The 13,987-nt window shown below is 41.6% G+C and overlaps 1 protein-coding gene across 17 annotated transcripts in view; it reads left to right on the top strand.

Annotated features, from left to right (window-relative positions):
• dab1a (DAB adaptor protein 1a) overlaps nucleotides 1-13,987 on the top strand; it is a 240,938-nt gene that overhangs the window by 204,946 nt on the left and 22,005 nt on the right. For all 17 annotated transcript variants that reach the window (XM_042417214.1, XM_042417213.1, XM_042417216.1 and 14 more), the window contains 3 exons: nucleotides 5,344-5,483; nucleotides 7,498-7,596; nucleotides 13,293-13,424. In XM_042417214.1, coding sequence (XP_042273148.1) covers nucleotides 5,344-5,483; nucleotides 7,498-7,596; nucleotides 13,293-13,424 — 371 coding nt within the window. The remainder of the gene's footprint in view (nucleotides 1-5,343; nucleotides 5,484-7,497; nucleotides 7,597-13,292; nucleotides 13,425-13,987) is intronic.

The raw sequence follows: 13,987 nt of genomic DNA, 5'->3' as shown, positions 1-13,987 counted from the left end.
AATTCATCATGTCACCTTTCAGAGGGCTCAGTTCATATATGAAAGCAGCAGAGCCGGAGACTCACTATAGGGCTTACGGACAAGTCAAACCATCATTTAACTTTAAATGCTCACCCAGCTTTCAGCACATTTCAGTATGTGTATTGTTAACTGTCATACCTGCTGATCATCTACATGCTAGCATCATTATTTGTCAGGCATGTTAGCATTTAGCTCAAAGCACCACTGTCCCTGCGTTCAGCCTCATAGAACCGCCAGCATGGTTGTAGACTCTTAGTCTTGTTTTCACAGTTTGGGCCACAATTCTATCAGTATTGAGACAATTAGACAGGTTTTAAACAAAACCACAGGTTATTCGAACTCATTTGAAAGAGAAAGGCAAGACAAATGGCAAAATTATTACCCACATCCATTGAAAATACAATCACAGTTAACAGACCAACCTCCTGATTCTACTTTGACATACCGGTATTCGTATACCACAGTTGTTGGCCAACAGTTTCCCTATGCAATGAGAGATTATTAAAGGTAGTTTGTGTACCCTAAATTTTGAGTTTATCTGCAAATAAAGTGGATTAGATCATCAGGCTAAAATTTTGGCTTGTTTACAACCTCTTTGATCATGTGAATGCTTTTGCTGTTTGCCCCGTCATTGACAGGGCAAAATAAGACGCAAGCTGTAATAAACTGTTATTTTCCTTTGAGTGCAATGTCTGGCAGTTTTGCAAGAGAGCAGAAAAAAGGGAAGGAGAAAAAGAAATCAAATGTCACTATGTATGTAATCTAAATGTAACTCAACCAAAGGGGAATGATCATGCAGAGACAGAGGGGGTTGTGTGGAGGAGAGGAGGGGAACCAGTTGGAGCAGAGTGATGGGTACACGGGAGGCAGAAGGTTACAGTTGCCAGGGGCGATGCTAGGGGCTCCCCTGAGGGACTAGACGTACTGTACCAGCAGTCACCTGCCATCTATCACCTGTGTGTGTGTGTGTGTGTGTGTGTGTGTGTGTGTGTGTGTGTGTGTGTGTGTGTGTGTGAGTGAGTGAGTGAGTGAGAGAGAGAGTCAGGGGGGTTCTGCCTGTCATAACGCTCTAATCCTGAGTGACATTTATCCAATGGAGGCCTCGCTCATTCATCCATCCATCACGTTCTGTTCCTCCTTCCATCCTTTGCTCTCCGCTTTATGTCCTTCCCTCCCTCTCTGCTTGTTGCTTCAGTCAAACCAAACCTGCATACCAAGTTCATACACATACACACACACACACACACACACACACAATCCTGTACAACTGCTTTACTGTAGCTTAAAAAGCTGAACTCAAGATATTATGACACTGGTGTGCATTGTAATGCAAGATTGTGCAGGTGTGAGAGAGTATGTATGTGTGAACGTGTAAAACATAGACTGTAAAAACTAATTGAAGTAGTTACCGTGACGTCACTCATTGGTTTGTGAACTCCCATTTTGAAGCCTTGAGTTTGCATTTTGACCGCTGCCATCTTGGATTTTTGGGGCCAGAGGTGACCATATTTTGACGAGAGGGTGGAGCTGACCCTAATGCTAGCTGCTAGCTTGGTTAGCACTGTGCACTATTACTTTACTATGGTTAACTGTGATAATGCTAATGCTAATTTTCATTTGCAAAAAACAGGCTTAAAACCATTAAACAAAATGAACTTACTGGAAAAACCTGAACATCTGACTCCTTACAGGGTCTTTTAGTACAACCAAACACTGAGCAAGACTTTTTTAGGCGACCAAAATGTTACGATTAATTTTCATGAACTGAAAACATACTGAATTAGCGATGGTTACGGCTACACCTACACTCTGTAAATCTGGGGTTATGCCATCATTACATTACCAAACCAATGTTGTCACCGTGGTAGCGACTTGCCTGTCATGTCACTCAAAGTGGCCACACCCTTATCTGTACATGAATTTAAACCTTAATAAAATTTAAATGGGAGAGTTATATAAAAATTCACCCCCCATGCAATTGTCATGAACGCAGAATTTAGCTATAAAGTCCAAAACCATTCTTTGTATCAGGCTGTAAACATGTTTACAGCCTTGTATTTCTGCTGTGAAGTTGGGCATTTTAACATGGGGGTCTGTGGGGATTGACTCGCTTTGGAGTCAGCCTCAACTGGCCATTCAAGGAACTGTAGTTTTTGGCACTTTGCTTTGGCTTCATTTTTCAGCCCTGAAGGCTGCTGCTTGGTGTGAAAGAGAGTGTGTGTGTGTGTGTGTGTGTGTGTGTGTGTGTTCACCTGTGGAGCAGCCATGACTGATGCACTTGAAGATTCTTTCATTAGTGTTATGGTGTGGTAGGTAAGATGTGTGTGAACATGAGTTTGTACATGGTTGTGTTTCTGTGTGTGAGAGAGAAAGACGTGAAGCTTGTGTGTGTGGTCTGTCATAGGCTACTTTAGGGGACAAATTTCAGACTTAAGACCAGTTAATTGGGGACAAAAACTGTGTACCCAGTTGGGAAAAAGCATATTTTTGGGTCAGTAATTAAGGTTAGGCAAGTAGTGATGATGGTTAGGGTAAGTCTCCAGGAAATAAATGTAAGTCTATGTAATGTCCCCAAAAGTAACCATGATCTGATATGTATGTGTGCACACGTGTGTATGGAGCAGCCATGACAGATGAAACGGAAGATTCTTTCATTAGTTGCCTTGAAGCTCAGCAGAGTTACAGCAATAGTGGACATTTAATTACAGCAGACTGAATGCTTCCCCTGCTGACACACGCATGCACACACACTCACAGGGAGGTCTTTCATGGAATTTGCTTCCAAAAGGTAATAATATAAACTTCTCCTTCTTTCCCTCTTGGCCTTTCTCGACTTCTCTCTCTCTCTGTTTCTCTCTCTCTCTCTGTGTGCTAAGTATAGCAGCAGTAATGGTGATGGATGCAGATGGAGGGAGCAGGTCTCAAATGTCAAACTCAAATGAAAACTGCTGTTCCAGAGAAACAAAAGCAGATGGACACAAACAGTGTTATTTAACACTCATACAAGTCCTGTGCAGCACAGATGATTTATAATGAAGGCATGAATCTTCACACTAGTGCATAAAAATTCAGATCAAATTACATCATTTAAGTGAAAGAGAAAGAAATATTCAAAACCCTTTTCAGTTTTCCATAATTAAAGGAGCATAGCTGTTTCATTTGTACAATTTAAAGCATCTCATTTCACCCCTTTTTTTTTTAATCTGATGATCTTCAAGTGTGTTTTTTGGCTGCAACATTGCCCAACATTGGTTGTTAGCTGTAAGAAACACCCCTTGTCAAATTTAACTTCATCCAGCAAATCAAATCAAGATTTCCTGGTTTGTTTCTCACAAGCAGTTAAAGAGATTTAAAGCAGTTGTGTCTCCTGACAGCTCATGCTCCGATGTGAAAGAAATACGAGTAGGTTTTTTACTCACAGCAGCTTCATGTTTTATGTATTGACGCAGGGGGAAGCAGGTGGGGTGGCGGGTGTCATCATAACTGTTGATTGTTGCTCTTAACTCACTTGTTTATGTGTGTACTCGCCCGTATGCACATTTCACGGGACTGTTTCAAGTTTAATGAAGGCAATATTTAAATGTCTTCAAACGTCTCCATGTTGAACAGAACAATCCTCCGGTGATTTAATCACTTACTCTAATCTCAGCCCAACTGAGACGTGACACAATAGAGAGCGGCGCCGCTGTTCTGTCTCACTCTCTCCAAAATAAGGACAGATGTTCTGCAGCACTTTTGTCTCCAAAGACTTTGAGGCAGACAATCATGATTTACTCCAAGTAGGACTGTGACTGAGTGTTTGTCTGTTCAATGATTCAGAGGGATGAGCTCATTCACACCATATTGGAGTGTGTGTGTGTGTGTGGGTGGGTGGGTGGGTGGGTGTTATTTTTTATCAATGGGAAACAGAGTGAAGTGTTTTTCTCTTTGAGACAGTGTTCCCATTTTTCCCCTCACATGGGACAAGGATTCTCAGACAAATGAATTTTCACAAATATGGTCTCTAGCAGCCTTGGACTTTTAAGACTTGCTTTTTGAAGTTTTTACATTTCAGGGCTATTACCACAAGGGCTAACCCACCATCCCGCCAAGAGAATCCTCTTTATTCTCTGTTAATGAGGCCTTTTGTAGCTTTAACCATCCTTAAACATTGTCCAACCTCTAAAATCCTGTGTAAATATGATTCAATTCAGGTGATGCAAATGAAGCATTTAAAAATGGGCATGCTTGTGTGTGTTTGTGTGCATACGAGCCAGCAGACAAAGCCGGGGGAGGTGGGAGATTAGTGTTGGACAAAGATGATTCAAAAGTGCCATATAACATGATGCTCTCGCCTGTGGTTAAAGGGCTCATTTCTAGTATACTGCAATGCTGTTGGGACTCTGTGTGAATGGAGGGAGTGTGAAAGAACGAGGAGAGGAGGAGTGGGACCTCTCCATCACTCCGGCTATGACCTTCCAAGAGTCACGCTGTTATAGAGTACAGAACTAATGCCTCAATATATTATCTGAATATGCTGCATTATCATTATGCCTCTCCCTCTCACTATCGCTCTTGCAGTCTTTCACTCACATATACACGCTGAGAAACACAATGCAGAGACACACACTGATGCAGGAGTGTGTCCCCTATGCAATATTTTATGATGAAATGTTTGCGCACTGCAGGTCAGGGGTAGAGAAGCTGAATTGGAGAAAGATGGAGAGAGTACAACACAAAGAGGACGTAAGTTTAGCCTTATTAGTGGCCATTCTCTCTCTTTCTGCTCTGTATTGTGTGTGAAGAGGAGCGCAGTAGTCACTTCAGGAGATAACATAGAGACTTCCTGGACAAGAGCAAGGTCAACACGCGACGACTACGCCGACACTCACCAATGCATGCACACAATGCTGACAATCTCACACACAATAGAGGGTGAGTAGAGAGGGAGGAGTGCGGGAGACAGGGGAGATAAGAGCAAAATGTCACGCCATTATTTTGCGAGAGAAATGGCCGAAGAGGAGAGCAGTCACAGTTTCAACTCTAATCCCTCTGAACTACATTGATTCATGCATCTGAGTATATCGACCAGTGCCATTCATATGATACCACAGTTCAATGCATGCATACCTTCGATCTGATTTAGTCACATTCCAAGATGTTGCTAACATCAGTAGCTTTGACCTGTGCTGTGGTTGTTTTTTTGTTAGATTAGTGTTGAAGTCTTTTGTGGTCTATGTGATTGATGATCCCAAGGTAATAGCACTGGTCTGAGGTAGATGGAGGTCCTTGACTGGAAGATGTACTGTGAACTGCAGCGTTTGTGTGTATGTGTGTCTGCAGGGCAGGATCGCAGCGAGGCGGCTCTCATCAGGCGTTTTAAGGGCGATGGCGTCCGCTACAAGGCCAAGCTCATCGGCCTGGATGAGGTCACCGCAGCCCGTGGAGACAAACTGTGCCAGGACTCGATGATGAAGCTCAAGGTAAAGAAAGTCTCTCTCTTCTCTTTTCTCTTTGTCAGTGTGTCTTAAATTAAAAAAAATTCTTGCTCTTTTAATTTACTGCATCTTTGCATGTTAGTCGCACAAAATGACTGACTTTGGAAGACTTCAACACCCAGAAATAATGTAACATGATTGCTTAGAGCCACATTAAGTTCCATGACCCACAAAAACCACTGAACATCAATAGCCAACACAGTTGTCGGTCCATAAATAGTTCTCTAACTTCATGCATATTCTAAACTTCCGCTTTTAAATATGCATGTATTGTACATCACAGCATAACTGTGCCTGTGTGTATGTGCATGCATGTATAGTTTGTTGCAATTTGCCAGAGGAGAAGGGTGGAAGAAGATAGATAAAAAATAGGGCCGTTATAATTTGTAGGGGCGAGGATGATCAGTGCAGGGGGAAGTGAGGAGGTTAGCCATATGGATGAGAAGGGGATCGGGGTGAATGTCTCATTTGCAAGGACAGGAACAATTAGAGGGAGAGAGAGACAGATGGGGCAGTTAGCAGAGGAGAGAAGGCATATAGGAGAATAATTTGGATGATAGGTGAGAGAGAGAGAGAGATGAGAGAGGATAAAGATGAAAAATAGGCCATTTTTAATTCATTTATAAATAACATCCTAATGAACAAGCTGATCTGAAATATTGTATTGTATCATGCATATGGAAAACACATTTCTAAATGATGTTACACTAGAAAATATAAACAGAAACTTCATACAAAGCCTAGATTTTTGCTTTTTTTGTACAAATGTATGTTGAAAGAGTCTGAAAGAGCATCTTATTCATTATTAATTGTCCTTTAACACACATTGGATCCAATTTCTGCAGGAGATACTTTATTTAAATTGGCAAAAAATTACATTTACGTTTTGTTTATGTGTAGTGAAAACTCTATCCAGCTGAGGTGTAGAAGGGTGAGGAGAGGATAGACAGCTCATTGATCAAACAGCTTCCCTCCTCCTCATTTATTCAGACAGGAAATCCATCAACTCTTTTTCTCTGATCTCTCCACCTCTTCTTTCCCACTGCTCCTCCCTCTGCTACCCCGGCTCTCGCAATTCTCTGATCTTGCTCCTCTCTTTTCCTCTCCTTTTGTGACTCACCTATGCAAATGGGGTTGAGATGAACGTAAAGGGGAAATTCCTCACTTAGATACAGTAATAGAGTTATAAATCATCAATATCTTATGGTATGTTCAGGGGACAGTCAGGTTGTCATGTTGCAATTTAACTTTCTGCTGTACCTGCCTTGTTTACTTCTTCAGTCATTACTGATTTTTGACATTTCCCAGAATGCTTTTTGACAATTCAAGTTGCTGCATGACATTCAATATGTGGTGAATATTTTTGAACATGGAAAATAATATTATAGTTAATGTTAACATTTAAAAATATATGAATGTACTGGAAGTCACAGTTTACAGTAGTACAGTATACAGTGTTAAATATTGTTGTACATTTTCTAACCAGTTTTCTTCCTCTTCCATTAATCACAAATATATTGTTTAATGTACTGTTGTTTGTTTGGTGTACCAGGTATTGAATAAATTAATATCTACCAAATATTCAGCACCAGAGTTATGCAAAAAGTTTTGTCCAAGTCATGATTGTTAATATTCATCACAAGCACAGCTCTGAATACTTTATATGGACTACAGAGGCTACTGTGGGTGTAGAAACTGATGTCCCACCACGATTTGTTAGTTGGTTTTAGAGTGATACCAATATGAAATGCTTTTTTTAATTACTGATTTTGCAGAGAGATCATCATCTGTATTTGTTCAGTTATTGACAAGTAAAAGATTAGTATATAATCAAATAAGAAAAAATGTTTTATTAGAGAGCAAGGTGGCCCAAGAGAGGGCCGTAACAGACTTAACCTTGCCAGCAGATACAATACACTGTACATGTCCTGCTGCTAATATTGCTTTTTGAATTCATTTCTGTCTGTGTGTGTGTGTGTGTGTGTCTTCCTGTCCGCAGGGTATAGCTGCAGCAGCGAGGTCTAAAGGAGAACACAAACAGAAAGTGTTTCTGACTGTTTCCTTTGGAGGGATCAAGATCTTTGATGAGAAGTCAGGGGTAGGCTCAGAAGCAAATTTGTGTGTGTGTGCATTTGTGTGTGTGTGTCTCTGTGTGTGTGTGTGTGTGTGTGTTTGTTTGTTTGTGTACATGTGTGCGTGCCTGCATACAGCATTTCTGTGTGTTTCCTCTGTTAATGAGGCATCTCCATGAGAGGGAGGGACCCCTGGGGAAATCAGGAGGCCCTAATTGAAACCCTGAGAACAAGGCCTCAGTAGATGAGAGAACATGGCTATCCCATTGTCTGCCTCTCTGCAGACAACGACAACACTGGTTTTATATTATGCTCCTGGATTATGCATTTTCCATTGTACATGGCTGCTTTTCTGGTTGACCGACTGGATCTATTGAAGCTTTGCTGTCCACCTGCTATCGTTCCTCCTCGTCTTTTGTTGTTATCTTTTTCTCAATTTCCTCTGTCAATCAGTTTGCCAGACGTTTTTTTCTTACCATCCAATTAGATCTTAGAATTACCTAAACTCCACAAAAACCAGTGAATGTAAACTCCAAGATTTAATAGGATTTAACAGGACTTGTCATATATAGTAGACATTCTCTGGACAGACAAACTGTGTATTCAGTTGTTAAATGCTGCTGCATAGTATGTGTTCTTACAGCTCAAGGGAAAGTGAGCAATAGAGCGAAGTGATTTCTTTTTAAATTTCTTACTTAAGGATCCTCTGACAGGTATTGTCTAGGTTTGATGCCCCAACTGGCCATACCTGTCACGGTATCCTTGAGCAAGAAATATAATGCCTACATTTCCTAGGATACTTGGAGGGAAGCCTCACTGAACAGCCCATTTTGCCTTCGATATCTGTCAATAAAGGAAAATTTGTGTCCCATTAAATCCCAAAAACATCTTAAAAGTCCATTAAGGTGCATGGCTCAGTTTGCTCATTGTCTATTAGGATCCTTTGTGCGTATTATATTTTTTTATTTATTTTGGCAGCTGGAAAACATAATACAGCATTAACAACTGCTGTTGTGACATCATCTAAATATACAATGTGTGCTACCTGTTTCACTCTGTCTGGCTGTCAGTCTGATTGTGAATCTGCAGTCTGGTTAAAATACAGAATGAAGCTTGCTGCTCTGCACCTGGCTTTAGTAGCTGACGTGGTAAGCCTGAGATTTACACCTCGACAGGAGCTGGATGTCACTGTGTGTGTGTGTGTGTGTGTGTGTGTGTATCCAGCAGTAATTCAGAAGTGCAGGGTATCAGGCAGGCAGGACACAGTAACCAGTGGCCTCCCACATGGCAGCCATATTGCATGCAGCCAAACTCATCCCTCAACAGTCCAATCCTTCATTCCTCTTTTTATAACCCTCATTTCTCTTTGTCTCGTTCCCCATCCTTACGCCTCAAACTCTACACCAAAAGATAGAGAGGGATAAAGAGAAAGAACCAGCGATAGATAGGGAGTTGTAGAGTCAAAGGGGAGAAGATATAGAGGGAAAGGCCAAGAAAGAAAAGGAGAGAGAAAAGAAGAATGTGAAAAAGACAGATAGAGGGAGGACGGTTGGGAGGGACAGAGACAGACTGAAACAGAGTTAGAGGGATAGGTGTAGAATCAGTGAGCATATGTCAAAGTAAAGCTCTCTACAGGGAGACCTTGTCCTCTGTCTCCGCACATTAATATTAACTATAGAGATATGCTGTCCTTACTATCAGTCCTTCAACCACTCCTAATGGCTAGGGAGGGAGGGAGGGAGAGAGAGAGAGACATAGAGAGAGAGAGAATGACTCTGCTGAGGTTCAGGGATCTTGACAGTCTCATTCCCCTCCTGTGCATCAGTCAGCCAGATGGGCGGATGGATGTATGGGTGAACGAAAGGATGGATGGTCTCTCTCTTGGAGGAGGGAAGGTCGTACAGGATGGAGGGAGGTGGTGCTTGAGATGGAGGAGAAGAAGAGGGGAGACATTAATCTAACATAGGGCAGGCCAGCATGTCTCTCTCTCTGTCAGCCTCTCTCTCAGTGCTCCAAGACACACACACACACACAGACACGCAGACATACGAGTACACCACCCTCCTAAGCCCTTTTTGCCAGTCTCATCAGGGCCACTGCACCACGTCAGGTCAAGAACTCACAAGAGTGAAAGGCTGAGCTCACCGGCCTGCTGCTCCCTCACAGGATGAAATCAGAAAGATCAAATTATTTCAGTTCAGCCAACAGAGAGGACTATGTAAAAAAAAGTAAACATCGAGGAAAGGACATACCCTGGAGCAAAGTTATTCATATGGATGGAGATGCAACTTCAGCAAGGCTAACAAGACAAAGGAGAGATGCAGCTAGTGTCACTAGTATTTACTGCCAGACGCTTCCATACATTCACGTTGGGTCTAATCAGGTTTAACTTTAACAACAGAGCATGCCACAGAGGAATGAGAGGATTAAATGAGGGTCTAGCTTTAGAGAATGAATTGTGGGAATTGACAGAAGGTGTGGACCAGAGGGTGTCATAGCAAGAACGCCAGGAAGTGAGACTCAAGATGGGTTTCAATGGGACATTGGCGTTTCCCTGTGTATCCCATGCCATGAGAGAAGGTCAGAAAGCAGATAAATGGGTTTGTCAGGTGTATGTGTGTGTGTGTGTGTATATGTGTGTGTATATGTGTGTGCGTGTGTGTAAAAAAATTGAGACAAACAGGAGAGAGAGGAGCTTTATTTTAGGAACTTCATTATCTGTATGTTTGTCTCTTCTTCACTCTTTCTCTAACTTTCCTTCTCTTGCTCTCTCTCTGGACTACAGTGTGCAAACTGTTAATAATCAAAAATACTGGTACAGTCCAACTTAGGTGTATGTATGTGTGTTAGTGACTGACAGAGAGCTCTGTATGAGTAACCACAGCAGTGCTACCTCTTGCAAAGAACTAATTAAACCTCAAAGCTAACCGCTAATCTCAGTCCTGTCCTACTGGCTGGAGACTGGACAGCCTCCGCAGGCTCTGTGATGATGTCTCCCCTCCAGGAGGGAGATGCGAAGAGCAAGAAGGAGAGAGAGTCAGTATCCTGCTGCTGCTTCTCCTCCCTCCCCACTCCCAGCGTAGCGGGGAATATCTTGGTTCACTGGCCAGCAACTGCTGAAGGGCATTCTGCCCAGAGTCTCTCCGAGACACTGACACCGTGTGTGTGAGATTGTGAGAGACACAAGTAGTGCATATCAACAGTGCTGGAGAGAAAGAGAGAGTATGCAGTCAGTATCAACTTTTTTGATACAACCACCTGTTCTTACAAAGAATTCACTTCCCTGAGAGTGCATCTATTTAAGCAACTTTGAGTGGCATCTGATAGTTGATGCTGCCAGATGTGTCGGCTCTAGCAGACACATCTAGCGGACAGCGGACTCCTGTACCTCACTGTTCTGTTCAAACTTTCCAAAGAATGATGTAACAAAAACATTTTAAAATGTTTTTGCAAGAAACAGCAGTCGGCCTTGTCAGTAAAAATATCTCATAGATGAGAGATTTGAAGAGAATAATGAAATTTGCTCCAGCTTTAAGTGAGCAAATAACAGCTCAGTACACCAATAGTTTACAGTAGAACCTTTAAGGGAATACAGCAGCAAAGGTTCAGACTGGTTGCAGTAAATAAAGAAGGATTCTGCTTATCATGTGATCACCAAAACTGGACAGTTGAGTTGTTTGAGGGCTGCAGAAGTCCAAGATTGACAATAATACACTGAAATCACACTAACATTTAATTTGCCACATGTGTGTGCATAACATGATAAAAATTTAAATAAAAAATTTCAAGTTGGAAAAAAATGTATGTCTAAAAGCACAGTTTGCATTTTTACATTTAATTTTAGGTAGTACATTGCCTGCCAATTTGAAAATCACATTGCAAAGTCAATTTCATACTCAGTTTCATTATTAATACGACAGGGTTATTCTTCAGACTACACTGATTTTTGATTGGAGGTTTCGTTGTCATTTTAATATTGGCAGTAATCACGCTTTTTCAATAATATTGATAAAAGGCCAGGGTAAATTACTATCATAAACAGCCAGTAGCACCAGTACCAGTAACAGTTAAGCAAGCATGACCATTTATGAAAATAAGCAGATGCATCCCTTCTTGGCAAGCTCATTTAAATTGGAATGGGATGATTGTGATGTGACCACCTGTGGAAGGTTTTCAGCACTAGAAACCTGACAACGTAGGTACTGACTGACTGTATATGTAAATTGTTTCTACTCTGCAAGCTGTACTCGCTACCATGATGAGGTAGAGCAGTTGAATTTATGCAGTCATCTCATTCTCTGCTCTCTTTGAATCAGAGTTCCTCTTTGTCACCTCGGCACCCACCCGGAGATAATTCAATAAGCTCTGCAAATGAGCTGTGTGTGCATGTGTGCGTGTGTTTGTGTGTGTGTTTTGTGCGTGTGTGCGTGTGCATGCACCATCTTAGCTGTCATTTTCAGGTCAATCAGAGGTGATAATAATAACCATTACTCTAATTATTAAATTTAGAAGACATGACTCATACAATGATTATCTATTTCTGCTGGGGCTGTTTGCATGTGTTTGTGTGTGCCCATGTGTGTGTGTGTGTGTGTGTGTGTGTGTTAAGTTGATGTCATTCTACGCTGCCATGTCTTCCTTCTGAAGTAGCTTCAAAGAAAGCAGATGTGTGTGTTTAGCCTCTGATGTATAGAGCTCCAACCCCTAGCATGCACTCAAGGGCTACTGGGTCATTATGTTAACTGTGTGTCTCTGCTCCCAGCATGCAGCTGGCATTGACAATAACAACAAAGCAGACATTTAGTATGACTTAACAGAGGGCTATTGCATATTATGTTGTGAATGTGTATGTGTGTGTGTTTGTGTGTGTTGTGAGCGAGGGCACAGATGAAGTGATCAAGTCGACAGCTTGCCGAGCTGTGATTGTCACTGATCCCCCCTCTGTCCTCAGGAAAAACAGTGCCATCTGCCACGGGCAATGCCAGCTTGGCACTCCTCACCCAGGCTAAACTAGAGAGGGCAGGGGAGCTAGAAACAGTTTAACATAGAATACAAGACCTCTGTGTCAGAGTGCTTGTTTCTGTGTGTACACTTGGGGGAGATTGCATGTGACTTTTTTTCACTTCCAACAGGTCAGAGTTTTTAGAAAAGTGTACAGTAATCTGGTGAATTCTTCAATTGCACTTCTATCTTTGTGTGTGTGTGTGTGTGTGTGTGTGTGTGTGTGTGTGTGTGTGTGTGTGTGTGTGTGTGTGTGTGTGAGAGAGAGAGAGAGAATAAGTGTCACTTGTATCTTGTAGTGTCTTCATGTCCCCATGTTGCTTTTGTACATCAGAAACTTAATTTAATCAAATTAATCCACAAAGTGCAATTTGCAAAACATTATTTTCATGAAGTGCTTTACATGGCACCAGAGAATGAGGAAATATGAAGTGTGTCAAACTTGAGAGAGATGTCTTATTTATGTTTCTACCAAGTTTTATTGTGTTTTGTTATATTTCTATTCATTCATTTCTAATGGCATTATGAGTATTCTGAAATTTCATGAATAAACGCTTTAAGAAAAAAGTTGTGTGTTATTAGAATTGTGTCAGAAGATTTGAGAAAAACTTAATATATATTATAATATTAATATCACAAGAATAAAGTCATAATCCTTCCACAACTATGTAGTAGTTCTTGTGTTGAGTTATCAAACATCATATGTCATGGTCTCTTTCAGGTCCTTCAACACCACCATGCGGTCCATGAGATCTCCTACATTGCCAAGGACATCACGGACCACAGAGCCTTTGGCTATGTCTGCGGGAAGGAAGGGAACCACCGCTTCGTAGCTATCAAGACTGCACAGTCGGTCAGTGTCTGTTTGTAGGAAACTGTGTACAGATGTGTGTGTGTGTGTAGTACATTTAAATTCAGAATGTATTAAGGACACAGCTCATGGGGGGTCCATAGTACAATAAAATACAAAGAATAAAAAATAATTAAGTGTGCTTAGCAAGTGTTTGTACATGTTTTGCCACATACCCGTTGAATGTAGGTTAATGTGTCATTCATGGGGGCCTTCTTAGTAGGATGAACCTCTTGACATTTAGATAAGGACCCTTAAACACCAGCTCATGTCCCTTTTTGCCGTTCATCAAACGACAGTTTACTTTGTAGAGCTCAAGGTTTTGTGTGTATGTTTCTGTGTGTGAAAGGGCTCAACTTCAGCCCTGCAGCAACATACTCTATGTGATATTGAGCACCCCTTTTGTACCTGTTATGATTGTTGTCGCTGTTGTTATGTCTGTGTGCTTGGCTTGTTTAGTCTGGATCCAGCTGGCTCGCTCTGTAGCCATATTGATTTCCCATAGTGAGTCGATGAGGGTTTGAGTGTGTGTCACCAACTCTAATGGCATATCCATCCTCCTAGGG

The sequence above is a fragment of the Thunnus maccoyii genome, chromosome 7 (assembly GCF_910596095.1).
Source record: "Thunnus maccoyii chromosome 7, fThuMac1.1, whole genome shotgun sequence".
Taxonomy (NCBI): domain Eukaryota; kingdom Metazoa; phylum Chordata; class Actinopteri; order Scombriformes; family Scombridae; genus Thunnus; species Thunnus maccoyii.
This window is presented reverse-complemented; position numbering and strand designations above follow the sequence as displayed.